At 43.1% G+C, this 15,637-nt stretch overlaps 1 protein-coding gene across 2 annotated transcripts in view; it reads right to left on the bottom strand.

Moving 5' to 3' along the window:
* The window catches only part of LOC116987884 (platelet endothelial cell adhesion molecule-like), a 33,055-nt gene that overhangs the window by 9,244 nt on the left and 8,174 nt on the right, over nucleotides 1-15,637 (bottom strand). Inside the window, exons 5-9 of one of the 2 annotated variants that reach the window (XM_033044186.1) lie at nucleotides 13,097-13,375; nucleotides 9,240-9,536; nucleotides 7,260-7,547; nucleotides 1,946-2,029; nucleotides 784-805 (exon numbers count right to left, since the gene is read on the bottom strand). In XM_033044186.1, the coding sequence (XP_032900077.1) occupies nucleotides 784-805; nucleotides 1,946-2,029; nucleotides 7,260-7,547; nucleotides 9,240-9,536; nucleotides 13,097-13,375 (970 nt within the window). The remainder of the gene's footprint in view (nucleotides 1-783; nucleotides 806-1,945; nucleotides 2,030-7,259; nucleotides 7,548-9,239; nucleotides 9,537-13,096; nucleotides 13,376-15,637) is intronic. The other variant, XM_033044187.1, reaches the window with a different exon arrangement.

Raw genomic sequence — 15,637 nt, 5'->3', positions numbered from 1 at the left:
CCCTCCCTCAGTCTGACACGCGTTGGTCGGTAGGTTAATTGGCTGCTGTAAATTACCACTTCTGCAGATGGTTGAAAGGAGAATTGGGGGAGAGTGGAAACCAATGGTCATATGAGAAAGGAGTTGTTGAAGGGGAGTAAAGGGGGGAATGGAATTGATGGGATTGCTCTGAGAGAGACTGAATGGCAGCTTCCTACGTCATAAGAAAATATGGGAACATTTTTTTAACAACATGAGTGTTTAATAACTGTAATGACTTTAAGCAACTCTGCAATGGCATAGAATTACTTGGATACTTGAGGGATAATACACTTATAGAGGTGTATAAAACCATGAGATGAATAGATCGGGTGGATGCACAGGGTCTCTTGCCCAGAGTAGGTGAATCGAGGATCAGAGGACATAGGTTTAAGGTGAAGGGGAAAAGATTTAATAGGAATCTGAGCGGCAACCTTTCCACACAGAGGGTAGTGGGTGTATGGAACAAGCTGCCAGAGGAGGTAGTTGAGGCAGGGACTATCCCAATATTTAAGAAACAGACAGGTATATGGATAAGACAGGTTTGGAAAGATATGGAGCAAACGCGGGCAGGTGGGACTAGTGTAGCTGGGACATGTTGGGCCTGACGGCCTGTTTCCACTCTGACTCTACTTACTTATTATGAAGAAACACTATAATTGTGCCAGTCTATTAATACCTCTTTACATTTACATTCACAAAAGAAAAAAAGTTCAACAAATCATTAGGGAACAAGGTTATAGATGACGGATTAAGAAATCGTACCTTTTAATCTTTCGGTATTTAACTGGTGAAAGGAGAAAATGCAATAAAGGTAAATTTTAAATCACCATGTTAGCCAAATATTAAAATAAAATTGAGCAATAAATGTAACAAAATTGTGGAATTTATTGCCACATATGGTGGCGCAAGACAAATCATTCGATTTTTTAAGATTAACTGGACCAAGTGGGACCCATTGCGTCCCATCCCCTCGGGGGTGGGGGGGCTGTGGCGGTATGTGTTACACACACACTAAACCGCCGATCGTGGCTTCCGCCAGCGTGACAGAGCCTGGCCGGGCCGGGGGGGGGGGGGGGGGGTAGACAGGCGATCGTGTATACAATCTTTGGCAGAGAGGGGAGATAGGGAGGAAGGAGAGGGGAGGAGGTGAGAGGAGGAGTGGGGGAGTGGGGGGGTGGGGGGGGAGGAGAGCCGGGCTGCCAAATGAAGAGAGAGAGAGAAGCGGCTTCTGACTCTGGAAACCCACAGCTGGAATGAGCGCGCATGGCTTCACGAGCTGCGCCAACAGTCATGAGAAGGTTCAGCGCGTGATCCTATAGCGGAACGGAGCTGTATGAGGAGAACTTATGAGGAGTAGATTCAGCGCGTGAGGAGTCACTGCCCCGAGATCTGTAGAACAAAGAAGCTATAGAGGAACGGAGCTATAGAATGTTTGTTCTGCAGAACTTTCTCGATCTTTCTGCGCCTTTAATCGGTGGGGGGGGGGCGGGGCCTGGAGGCAGGTGGACCTGGATTGGTGGGCATTGTGACATCAGCAGCTGGTGAGCAGCGTTTATATTTTTTAAATTTAGTTTTGTGATCAATTTTATTCAAAATTTGGGGAAATAATTGACCAAGGAGTGGATTTCTGAACTCACGTTAAATCCCTACTGTAATTGTAAAAATCTCTGCGTTTTTGCGTCTGGTTTTCGAGGAGATACGTTTCACATGCAAAATGACACACACACACACACACACACACACACACTATAGATAAGATAGATTATTGATTAATAGGGGCGGAAAAGGTTACGGGAAGATGCCATGAAAATGAGGTTGTGAGGGAAAAATAGATGTGCCATGATCGAATGGCAGAGCAGACTTGATGAGCCGAATGGTCTAATTCTGCTTTTATGCCTTATGGTCTTATATAATTGATACTTACCATGAACATAGCAACATATGATAAATAATAATAAAAAAGCAAGTATACGTGGTATGTGATATTCCAACCACATGGGTTTGGTACCTGAAGGGAAAGAAATGTTTTATTTCAGAAGATTTTAAAAGTTTTTGCATTGCTACTTATCATGAAAATACCAAATACAAATTTGTTGTAAATTGTTTTTTTCTCACTCACTTTTATAACAGTTCCCAAAATATTTATGTAACATTTTTATGATACTGTTTATATTGTTAATAAAACAATTGTGGAAAAAAAAGATTCATATTTCAAAATAGTCACATATGCTGGAATATCATAAATCCAGATGAGCAATGGTGCTGCAGTATTTAGCAATGTCACAAAATTTTGAGATTTTAAAAATCAAGTCTGCAATTTATCCCATCAGATAAAGCATAAAAATAAGTTTAATTTGACACCTAATTCACTTTCATATCTCAAGTATTTAAAAAGTTATAGCCATTTTCATACTGGGAAATGAGCATCTTGTTCCCTATTGATTTTCTATGGACATAACAAAAAAGCTGTGATCGTGAACAGTCAAAAGCCCATAACTTTCTTAAAAATTAAGAGAACTGAATGAAATTTTCAGTTATCATAGATTGAAGCATTCTGAAACAAATATAAAATAATCTTACTTGGATGACCTGAAATTAAAGCATATAATTAGTTAGTTACCTAATTGTAGCTAATTTCAGACTTCAATTACTAGATCTAAACATCTATCCATTTCTTAATAAATGATTAACATTTTTCAATAGCCTAAATGTCCAAATAATATTCACAAATAATTCACAATAAAACATGATTTTTAAATCTCATTTACATTAATTTATAGGCCAAATGGAAGGAATTTAGTGTTCAATTGCTGTAAATAAATGCCCATTTAAATCAGCTTTCCAGTGGGTCCCTGTGGAACGCGCTGGTTTAGAACGTTCACATTGCGGTAGATTTGTGCCCCAAATGCCGAGAAAAATACTGCGGGATATAATGGGGCCAAAATGAGCTACTCGCAATATTAAACTTGGTATAAAGGGATCTTTAGAAGCCCTTTTTAATGTAAAAATATACAACTTACCTTCTGTGGTTTGCTTTATGAGACCCTGCGGTTGCTGGTGGTCGCGGGTTTAGAGATTGATTTTTAAACTACTATAACTATTATACGAGGCCTTTAAAACTAATAATAGCTTTTGCGACGGGGTCTTTCAGCGATTTTTCGTTAATAATTAACTAGGCTGAACATCTTCGATTTGAACAGCCTAGAGAAAATCGCGTTTTAAACCCGCCCCCCCCTAAACGGCGCCAAAATCGCGCACACCCGCAGCGACAGATTTTCAGCGACGCTTCAGGTAGGCTTTGCAACATACCTACAGTATTCATAAGGAAGATCATAATTTTCGCACTGTGTCCAATAACATGGTTCTATAAATAGTATTTCAACCACTATCCAGGAACAATTTGGAAATATTTATTTATTCATCTGCACATCATTTGGAAAACATGCTTTCATCTTTGATCATTCAGGTAGACTGGGTAACTGGCAACCTTCCATATTTTGAAAGAATTTTTGGAAGAAAACTGTGTGCAAATGACCTGAAAATGTTCAAAGTGTCTAGTAGTGCTTATTGTCATAGTCATATATTGTCATATATTGGGCAATGCACAAGGACAGAAAAGGATTATCTACAACTCCCATCAACTCACCGGGATCTGGAAAACAGCAGAAATCGGTGCCGTTTCGGACAAGCTGCTTGGGCACCTGAAGGCTCTTGCAATTTCGTGAGCTCCCGCAGCTGCGGAAGCCCCGGACTTTAAACTTTCCCACGCTCGCTGTAAAACATCCGACCCGACGGAGGAACGCAGGTACGGTACCTGAAACTCCGGGATGACCTCCAGAGCCGACGGGCTGGATCTTCCAGGTACAATGGAGCTGGAGCTGCCGACTTTGAAGGAATCCCCGTTCCAGCGCAGGTCCGCAAAAACAGCAGGTACAGTAAACTCAGTACCTGGAAACAAAGGTGAGGCCTCCACTGTGTCCGGAAACGTGGCCGACGGGCAGGACTTCAGGTCAGACTGAAGCGCAGGGGACTTCGGCCCCCTCTCCCTACTATCCTACTGGCCAATGTACAGTCCCTTGAAAACAAAGTGGAGGATTTGAGGGCAAGGCTGCTTTATCAAAGGGAGCTGAGGGAATGCTCTGTGTTCTGTTTCACAGAGACATGGCTCACCCCCAGCTCCCCAGACTCAGCGGTCCACCCTGAAGGGTTCTCCATCCACCGTATGGACCATACACTGGCATCTGGGAAAGGGAGAGGAGGGGGCGTCTGCATCATGGTCAACTCTGCGTGGTGTTCAGATGTGGCGGTTCTGTCAAACTCCTGCTCTCCACACCTCGAACATCTGACTATGAAGTGCCGTCCCTTCTACCTCCATCATCCTGACCGCGGTCTACATCCCACCCCAGGCAGACGTCTGTCTGGCACTGGAGGAGCTGCACGCCGTGGTCAACAAACAAGAGACGTCTTACCCCAAGGCGTTTACCTCCATAGCTGGGGACTTCAATAAAGCCAACCTGAACAAATAGCTCCCAAACTTCCACCAACATGTTTCCTCCTGCACCAGAGGACCAAACACCCTCGACCACTGCTACACCACCATCAAGGATGCCTATCGCTCTATCCCTCGCCGTCACTTCATTAAATCCGACCATTCCGCGGTGCTGCTTCTTCCTGCCTACAGGCGGCAATTGAAGAGCGCACCCCCCGAGGTGGGGACTGCACAGAGCTGGGGGGGGGGGGGGGGGGGGGGGCAGAGGAACGACAACAGGACTGTTTGGAGTCCGTAGACTGGGCAATGTTCAGGGACTCGGCAACGGACCTAAACGAATACACCACAGTCGTTACAGACTTCATAAAGAAATGTGTGGAGGACTGCATCCCTACAAAAACCTTCCGAATGTTTCCCAATCAGAAGTCTTGGATGAACAATGAGATCCGCACTCTTCTGAAGACCAGACACCGGGCATTCATGTCAGATGATACAGTGGTCTACAAGAAGTCCAGATACGACCTTGGTAAGGTCATCTAAAAGGCCAAAAGGGACTTCTGCTCCAAGCTGGAGGATGAGACAGATGTTCGGCAGTTGTGGCTGGGCTTGAATGCAATCACCTCCTACAAGGCGAGATCAGGAGGCAGCTCGAATGTCGGCGAAACATCACTCCTTGACGAGCTCAATGCGTTTTACGCACGCTTTGATAGGGAGAACACTGATGTGCCTTCCCGAGCCCCCATTTACTGTGATGTTATTTCAGTCACAGTCACAGAGGCCGAGGTCAGAAAATCCTTCAGAGCAGTGAACCCTCGAAAAGCGCCTGGACCTGATGGTATACCCAGTCGTGTTCTAAAAACCTGTGCGGACATTTTCAACCTCTCACTTCTGAGGTCTGAGGTTCCCACCTGCTTTAAAAGGGCATCAATTATACCAGTGGCCAAGAAGAGTAAGGTGACGTGCCTCAATGACTATCGACCAGTGGCACTAACGTCTGTGGTGATGAAGTGCTTTGAGAGGTTGATCATGGCACAAATCAACTCCTACTTCGACAAAAACCTGGACCCTCTGCAGTTCGCTTACTGCCATAACAGATCAACGGTGGATGCGATCTCGCTGACTCTCCACTCCGCTCTGGACCACTTGGACAACAAAAACTCAAATGTCAGGCTGTTAATCATTGATTACAGCTCGGCATTTAATACAATCTTCCCCTACAAGCTGGTTACCAAACTCGCAGACCTGGGTCTCTGCGCATCCCTCTGCAATTGGATCCTCGGCTTCCTCATTCACAGACCACAGTCAGTTCGTATTGGTAGAAAAGTGTCAGCCTCGATAACAATCAACACGGGAGCACCTCAAGGCTGCGTGCATGGCCCCTTGCTGTACTCACTCTATACTCATGACTGCGTAGCCGGTCATAGTGCGAACTCCATCATCAGGTTCGCTGACGACACCACTGTTGTGGGACGTATCACTGATGGGGACGAGTCAGAGTACCGAAGTGAAATCGACTGACTGACCAAATGGTGCCAGCAAAATAACCTGGCCCTCAACACCAGCAAAACCAAGGAACTGATTGTGGACTTTGGAAGGGGGAGGATGGGGACCCACAGTCCCGTTTAAATTGACGGGTCGATGGTTGAAAGGGTCAAGAACTTCAAATTCCTGGGCGTGCACATTTCCGAAGATCTTTCCTGGTCCGAGAACACTGATGCAATCATAAAGAAAGCACATCAGCGCCTCTACTTCCTGAGAAGATTACGGAGAGTTGGTATGTCAAGGAGGACTCTCTCTAACTTCTACAGGTGCACAGTAGAGAGCATGCTGACTGGTTGCATCGTGGCTTGGTTCGGCAACTTGAGCACCCAGGAGCGGAAAAGACTACAAAAAATAGTAAACACTGCCTAGTCCATCATCGGCTCTGACCTGCCTTCCATCGAGGGGATCTATCACAGTCGCTGCCTCCAAAGGTCTGGCAGCATCATCAAGGACCCACACCATCCGGGCCATACACTCATCTCCCCACTACCTTCAGGTAGAAGGTACAGGAGCCTGAAGACTGCAACGACCAGGTTCAGGAATAGCTATTTCCCCACAGCCATCAGGCTATTAAACTCGGCTCGGACAAAACTCTGAACATTAATAGCCCATAATCTGTTTATTTACACTTTATCAGTTTATTTATTCATGTGTGTGTATATTTATACAATGGTATATGGACACACTGATCTGTTCAGTATTCGTGCCTACTATGTTCTGGTGTGCTAAAGCAAAGCAAGAATTTCATTGTCCTATCAGGGACACGTGACAATAAACTCTCTTGAACTCTTGAACCCATGCATCACATTTTGTGCTTATATTTAAAAAAATACCCAAGGTGATTATATGTATAGATGAGGGGAAATGATTGCAACAATGAGTAGGAAATGATTGCAGAATTCTGTTTCAATGTGGACCATCAAAGAAATGAAATTCCAAACTCATTCAAATTCAGTGAAGGAATAACGAGAAATCTTACCCAATATCGTAAATTCTCTTTGATGGTCCACATTGAAACAGAATTCTGCAATCATTTCCTACTCATTGTTGCAATCATTTCCCCTCATCTATACATATAATCTCCTTGGGTATTTTTTTAAATATAAGCACAAAATGTGATGCATGGGTTCAAGAGTTCAAGAGAGTTTATTGTCACGTGCTGCAATATCCTCTTCATGCTGCTAAGTTAAATAACGAGAAATCTTACCCAATATCGTAAAGTTGATTCCTTCACTGAATTTGAATGAGTTTGGAATTTCATTTTCAGCTTTGCACTTGTACACGCCGCCATCTTTGGTATTATTTATGAGAATATTAAAAACCGCAGGCTCTGTAGTACAGTTCTTGACAGAGTGGATGAATCTTTGGTTTAAGAATAACGAGTAAGTCACAGGAGAGCTCCCATTTGTTGAGTGGCATCGAATGGATATGCGTTTTCCTATTTCATACGTGGTTCCTGAAGTGAGGAGATTTACTTTTGGCTCTGAGACTGGAACTGAAACCAAAGGAACAGGTAAACTTTGGAAAGAGTAACAAATCTAGCTATAATATAGGGGTTAAAATAAAGTCAAGTGGCTCAGTCAGTCTGAACACGTTAAGTTAGCAGCTACAGTACAGAACAGTCAAGTTAGCAGCTACCTGACTAATTACTTGTTGGCTCAAGTCACGATTAAGCATGAAATCCAGCACAGTGCAGCACAACCAGCCTTGCAATGTGCTCGTCCCAAATTTAGGGGATTGAGGTCTAATTTGATAGCGCTGTTTGCCATGTGGCAAGCAACAGCCTGACACAATTGTACTCACAGGATTACAGTTTATCTTGCAGGCAATGTGACAAATTCAACCATCCCAATTCCTGATTATTCTCTGGCAGAACAGACTTGCCAGGCAGTGGCACAGGAGGGAGCAGCCATTAGAGTCCTCAGCATTGAGGCCAAACTCTCTGACATCTCATAGACCAGGTCTAACATAGATTGTGAAATGCAATACGATTACCACCTGCCATTCACCCTCAGCTGATGAATCAATGTTCATCCATGTAGAACCACGCATGGAAGAAACGTTTTGCTGTCTCCCTTGTTTCTTCTGCCACTAGGGCTGCATTAGGGATGCTTTATGCTAGTTTATTAACCTATCAATGCACCTTGAAGATGTGTGCGGAAACTGGAGCAACTGTGGAAAGATCGGCAGTCTGAGGGAGAGCGTGCAAACTCCAAAGAGACATCAGCAGAAGCCGGGATTCTGCTCAAGGTCGCTGCACAGCAGAAGACGAGTCAAAACAATTTTGCGCTGAACTGCACCGCTAGCTTGTAGTTAGACATATAACCGAGTCAGAGTTGAGAATATTTCCAGATTTGATTCCTGCCGTTCCTTAGGTTAGCCAATCTCAACCAGAGATTTTGTGGTGTCGGTGGAGTCTCCCTCAATAGACCTAATCAATAAAACAAGGGATTCTACATTTCTCCCGTCACAGTGCAGAAAATGCTGCAAGCGCTCAGCAGAGCCGACAACAATCATGGAAACGGCAGTAGAGTTAATATTTGGGTCTATGACCCCCTTGTCAGACTCTCCTGTTTACAGCTACAGATTTTAAATGTCCACACTACAGGTGGACATTAGGATTGGGATTAGGATATGGGCATATGATATCCCTCTGAATCTAAAGATTTACCAACTTAAAAAAAAATTAATACATGATGAGTATATATTTGGGTGGATGTTGATAGGCTTGTATTTTGAAACGTGGCACAATCCGTTAGTTCCCAACAACGCACGCCTCTCCATTGAGAGAGTAATATTGGAATATTATCTTATATTATCCATTTCTTCAAACATATCTTTGTTCCAAAAAGTTCTGCTTAGGCGGTGCTCCATCTGATAGCTAAATGAACATTCTGTTTAGTAATAAGACACTCTCTGAACTCAGCCTTTCACTTAATACATTTAGTAACAAAGTCAGAATTAAAGACGTTTCAATATAAAACATTAACACCTAAAAGCATGTAACAAGTGAAGCAGAATTCATATAAAAACAGGGAAATGCAATGATTTAAATACAATTCTTGGATTTAACTGTGTTACACAGCAGGCTTCTATGGGAATCATTTTGATAGGTTCTAGGTAAAATGTGAATTGGAATATCTCACAAAGCAAACATATAGATGCAATATAGATATATTGATCTTACCTTTTACATTTATATTAATGTTTTGACTTCTTTCACTTCGATGTTTTACACCTGCATTGTTTTCTGCTTGACAGAAATACTCTCCACTGTCTGCAGTGTCAGCCGATGGAATAGTATAGACTCCGGCAGTAGCATTTAAAATTGACCGATACAAAGAGTTTTCTGGTGTTCCTTTGTAAAATGTGTAAATTATTGGCCAAGATCCCCTCACCACAGCACATGTGAGATGCAAACAATCACCTTGAGCCACAATACTATTAAAGGCTGTTGAACGTAGACTTGGTTTGGAAACTGGTACTGTTTTAAAAGAAGAACAAATGAAATAATTAGATATGTCCTTTTACCAAACATTATCGGGGGAGGGGTCAGTTGTTGAAATGATTGATTGATTGAAAGATCCAGCATGGCAACAGGCCCTTCGGCCCTCCGAGCCCATGCCGACCATCGATCACCCATTCTTTGTTATCCCACTTTCACATCCACTCTCTACAAACTGGGGGCAATTTCAGAGGCCAATTAACCTACAGTCCTACTTGTCTTTGGGATGTGGGAGGAAACCAGAGCACCCGGAGGAAACTGAGGCAGTCACTGGGAAAATGTGCAAACTCCACACAGAGAGCACCCAAGGTCAGGATCGAACTCAGGTCTCTGGCACGGTGAGGCAGGAACTCCACCAGATACGCCACTGTGCCTCCAACTCGCATCACTCCAGACAGGGGTACACTCGGACTTTCCAGCCTATTGATATCAGATGCCGGCTCTACCACTTTGGTCTTTAAATTCTATGTCATCCCACCATAGAATTTATATGATAATAAATAAATAATTTTCTTCTGAATCTTCCATGCATGTGACATGCTAATTCACAGAGGTGCCCAGATGTGCAATTGTACACATGTAGTGCAAAACTGGACAAAAATTCTATGAATTTTGATAACAGGTGTGAAAGGCTCCTCATACAGAAGTAGGCCTTCACAAAACAGACAAGTCCTACTTTGGCATTCCTTGCAGGGGATTATTTGGTCTAAGGAAGCTGGCTCATGACGTTAGGTCAATGTCCACAAACTTAGTCTTGTTTATAGTAGTAATGGGTCCTGGCAACAAATATTTATTTGCTCACTGGTCACCTTGCACCTTTTACTTGTCTTTACAAGTGCCACAGTACTTCTAAGCCAGAACAATTACCAGCAAAGCTTACTTTAGATCTACTGAAAATTTTTATTCAAACCTATGTTCCTATAATATCATTTAGATGTTGATAAAAAGCACAATACGTGGTATTACTGAAGGCTCCAAGTCTCTGGATGGATGTCAGTAAAAAGTAGAAAGTAATCTACAGATTTCTAGAAATTTTTCACAAGTAAGTGAATAACTGGAGTGGTTCCTCAGTCTTTAGCTGCCCCACTGTTGTATCTTTAACAGGGGTCTCAGGGGAGCAGGAGAAACCATGAGGAAATGCATCCTCACCATCTGCAAACCGGTTTTACTACACATTTTAATTCCTTACTCCAAGAAACATTGCCTAGTTTTCAGCTGTCCAGCAGAGTTAGTCTTACCTGCCACAGTCACCTGTTTTTCAAGAATTTTCAATGTCTCCTTCCACTTTGCGTGGCAAGTGTATAGTCCCGTATCATCAGCAGTTGCTTTTTTAGAAATCTTAGCTTCGCCAGTAACGCTTTTGGCTATCGGAGTTGTACCTTTCGTGATTGTTAATTCAGCTTTTGTATAGGATGGAACTAATGATGACATCTGAACTGTGCACCTCGTGGTAAAGTCATCGCCTTCAAATATTCTAGATTGTGGTTCAATCGTAAAGAGGTGACTAGAAAATGGATCTGGAATGAGAAATAGTTGATCACAATATGAAGCGAACAGTTGATTTTTCATTTCATTTTTTCTTGTTGGATCATTCTAAATTCCAAAATGTGTGCTAATGCAGACAACAAGGATGTGCTGGCTCTGGAGAGGGTCCAGAGGAGGTTTACAAGAATGATTCCAGGGTTGAGCGGGTTAGCGTGTGATGAGTTTTTGACAGCACTGGGCCTCAACTCGCTGGAGTTTAGAAGGTTGAGGGGGGACCTCATTGAAACTTACAGAATAATGAAAGGCATAGATAGAGTGGATGTGGAGAGGATGTTTCCACTGGTGGGAGAGTCTAGGACCAGAGGTCATAGCCTCAGAATTAAAGGGCGCTCTTTTAGAAATGAGGTGAGGAGGAACTTCTTTAGTCAAAGGGTAGTTAATCTGTGGAACTCATTGCCACAGAGGGCTGTGGAGGCCATCACGGGATATTTTTAAGGCAGAGATAGACAATTCTTAATTAGAACGGGTGTCAAGGGTTATGGGGAGAATGCAGGAAAATGGGATTAGGAGGCAGAGATCAGCCATGATTGAATGGCGGAATGGACCAGATGGGCCGAATGGCCTAATTCTCCTATAACTTGTATAAATGCACTGCACACCATACTCTAGTTTGGACTCATCAACTGATGCTTATTGTACATTTCTACTTGTCCTTGAACTAAGTGTCTTGCCATACATTTCAGAAGGCCCTTGGGTTTGGCTTCGGTTTATTTGTGTCACATTTACCGAGGTACTGCGATAAAACTTTTTATTAGATGCTCTTCCATCAAATCAGATAATACGATACATACACTCCTGTGGCTGCAGGAGTCAGTACTTTAGAAGCTATCCCAAGACATCATATGTACAAATTCATTTGCAGGATAAATTACTGAAAATGTAATTATCGTGGCTTCTTTGTTATCCCACTTTCACATCCACTCTCTACAAACTGGGGGCAATTTCAGAGGCCAATTAACCTACAGTCCTACTTGTCTTTGGGATGTGGGAGGAAACCAGAGCACCCGGACGAAACTGAGGCGGTCACTGGGAAAATGTGCAAACTCCACACAGAGAGCACCCAAGGTCAGGATCGAACTCAGGTCTCTGGTATTGTGAGGCAGGAACTCCACCAGATACGCCACTGTGCCTCCAACTCGCATCACTCCAGACAGGGGTACACTCGGACTTTCCAGCCTATTGATATCAGATGCCGGCTCTATCACTTTGGTCTTTAAATTCTATGTCATCCCACCATAGAATTTATATGATAATAAATAAATAATTTTCTTCTGAATCTTCCGTGCATGTGACATGCTAATTCACAGAGGTGCCCAGATGTGCAATTGTACACATGTAGTGCAAAACTGGACAAAAATTCTATGAATTTTGATAACAGGTGTGAAAGGCTCCTCATACAGAAGTAGGCCTTCACAAAACAGACAAGTCCTGCTTTGGCATTCCTTGCAGGGGATTATTTGGTCTAAGGAAGCTGGCTCATGACGTTAGGTCAATGTCCACAAACTTAGTCTTGTTTATAGTAGTAATGGGTCCTGGCAACAAATATTTATTTGCTCACTGGTCACCTTGCACCTTTTACTTGTCTTTACAAGTGCCACAGTACTTCTAAGCCAGAACAATTACCAGCAAAGCTTACTTTAGATCTACTGAAAATATTTATTCAAACCTATGTTCCTATAATATCATTTAGATGTTGATAAAAAGCACAATATGCGGTATTACTGAAGGCTCCAAGTCTCTGGATGGATGTCAGTAAAAAGTAGAAAGTAATCTACAGATTTCTAGAAATCCAGCACAAGTAAGTGAATAACTGGAGTGATTCCGCAGTCTTTTGCTGCCCCACTGTTGTATCTTTGACAGGGGTCTCAGGGGAGCAGGAGAAACCATGAGGAAATGCATCCTCACCATCTGTAAACCGGTTTTACTACACATTTTAATTCCTTACTCCAAGAAACATTGCCTAGTTTTCAGCTGTCCAGCAGAGTTAGTCTTACCTGCCACAGTCACCTGTTTTTCAAGAATTTTCAATGTCTCCTTCCACTTTGCGTGGCAAGTGTATAGTCCCGTATCATCAGCAGTTGCTTTTTTAGAAATCTTAGCTTCGCCAGTAACGCTTTTGGCTATCGGAGTTGTACCTTTCGTGATTGTTAATTCAACTTTTGTATAGGATGGAACTAATGATGACATCTGAACTGTGCACCTCATGGTAAAGTCATCGCCTTCAAATATTCTAGATTGTGGTTCAATCGTAAAGAGGTGACTAGAAAATGGATCTGGAATGAGAAATAGTTGATCACAATATGAAGCGAACAGTTGATTTTTCATTTCATTTTTTCTTGTTGGATCATTCTAAATTCCAAAATGTGTGCTAATGCAGACAACAAGGATGTGCTGGCTCTGGAGAGGGTCCAGAGGAGGTTTACAAGAATGATTCCAGGATTGAGCGGGTTAGCGTGTGATGAGTGTTTGACAGCACTGGGCCTCAACTCGCTGGAGTTTAGATGGTTGAGGGGGGACCTCATTGAAACTTACAGAATAATGAAAGGCATAGATAGAGTGGATGTGGAGAGTATGTTTCCACTGGTGGGAGAGTCTAGGACCAGAGGTCATAGCCTTAGAATTAAAGGGCGCTCTTTTAGAAATGAGGTGAGGAGGAACTTCTTTAGTCAAAGGGTAGTTAATCTGTGGAACTCATTGCCACAGAGGACTGTGGAGGCCAAGTCAGTGGATATTTTTAAGGCAGAGATAGACAATTCTTAATTAGAACGGGTGTCAAGGGTTATGGGGAGAATGCAGGAAAATGGGATTAGGAGGCAGAGATCATCCATGATTGAATGACGGAATGGACCAGATGGGCCGAATGGCCTAATTCTCCTCCTATAACTTGTATAGATGCACTGCACACCATACTCTAGTTTGGACTCATCAACTGATGCTTATTGTACATTTCTACTTGTCCTTGAACTAAGTGTCTTGCCATACATTTCAGAAGGCCCTTGGGTTTGGCTTCGGTTTATTTGTGTCACATTTACCGAGGTACTGCGATAAAACTTTTTATTAGATGCTCTTCCATCAAACCAGATAATACGATACATACACTCCTGTGGCTGCAGGAGTCAGTACTTTAGAAGCTATCCCAAGACATCATATGTACAAATTCATTTGCAGGATAAATTACTGAAAATGTAATTATCGTGGCTTTGTCAAACATAAGGTTGATCACTAGACGCTACAAATACCAGTTGAGGAGACACTGGTATGCTGATCTCGTTGTAGACATTGATCTTTCTTTTTATTCTGAATTTAAATCCTTTGTTTGGTAAAAATTATAATTTTTTATGCTTTTATAAGTGAATACTAAGATTTGATCTGTTTTTTATGGCGTTTTTATATGCAACTAGACCAAGGGGGGAGGGAGGGGAGAGGGAGAGGGGGGGGGCAGAGGGAGTGGGGGGAGAGAGAGGGAGGAAGGGGGGGAGAGAGGAGGGGATAGAGGGGGTGTGGGGGAGGGGGGTAGAGGGTTTTTGTTGGGGGGAGTCTAGGGAGGGCGTGAGGGATTTGACCTTACCCAACTCGCCATCTCCGGCGGGCCTCTGCAGCTCTCCGGGACCTTTGAGCTCTGGGCCAACCGCATGTTCAGCGGTTCTACATCCGCATCCCTGTGGGGGATGGGCGGCTGGGCTGGGGCGGTTGCGCTTGCGCTGCAGATGGCCGGCTGAATACGAGTCGACTGCGAGTGGGAGACGGACCAAAATGACTGAGTCGTGCGAGGGGGGGGGGGGGTGTTACGTAACTCGCACCTCGTGGAATACAGTGCCCAGCAGGCTGTGCGAGGAGCAGAGCCATTGTGATGTCATCAGCTTGATGGCTTTAAAAAAAGATCTCAGATTTGTGAACAATTTTAATTAAAAACTCAAGAAATAATGAATCAAATTTTCAGGTGAGGCGATTTTTGAGATCATGAGGTAAATCTCTATCGGAATATGTAAAAATTTCACCGTTAGCGCATCGTGTTTAGGAGGAGACGTGAATCACAGAAAAACACACAAATACACACACACATAAATACACAAATACATCCACATCCCAGATCAGAGTTTTATGTAGACAGATGTATTTTTATGTAATGTTGCCCCTGTCTGGACCTTGAGTCCGAAATAAAGTTTATTAAATAAAAATTAAATTAAATTAATACAATCAAGCCAAACGCAAGTACAACAGGTAGAGGAAACATACAGAGTGCAGAATAAAGTTCTCAGCAAATAGCACAACAGTTCCAGAGACAAAGTCCAATGTCCGCAATGGGTGGAGGAGGGTCAACCATATTGGTGAGACTGGAGTTACATCGAGGACAAACCAGATAAGGGGCAGGTTTTCTTCCTTGAAGGGTGTTAGTGAACCAGATGGGTTTATGTGCCATTCCGACAGTTTTGTAGTCATCATTACTCAAGGTGGGTGTTTTTATTTAAAGATTATTGATTGAGTTTAAATTTCATGGCTACTATGGCGGGACTTGAATTCAAATCACTTGATTA

Source organism: Amblyraja radiata, chromosome 26 (genome assembly GCF_010909765.2).
Source record: "Amblyraja radiata isolate CabotCenter1 chromosome 26, sAmbRad1.1.pri, whole genome shotgun sequence".
Lineage (NCBI taxonomy): Eukaryota > Metazoa > Chordata > Chondrichthyes > Rajiformes > Rajidae > Amblyraja > Amblyraja radiata.
The sequence above is the reverse complement of the archived record's forward strand: the minus strand, read 5'-3'. Positions and strand labels throughout refer to the sequence as shown.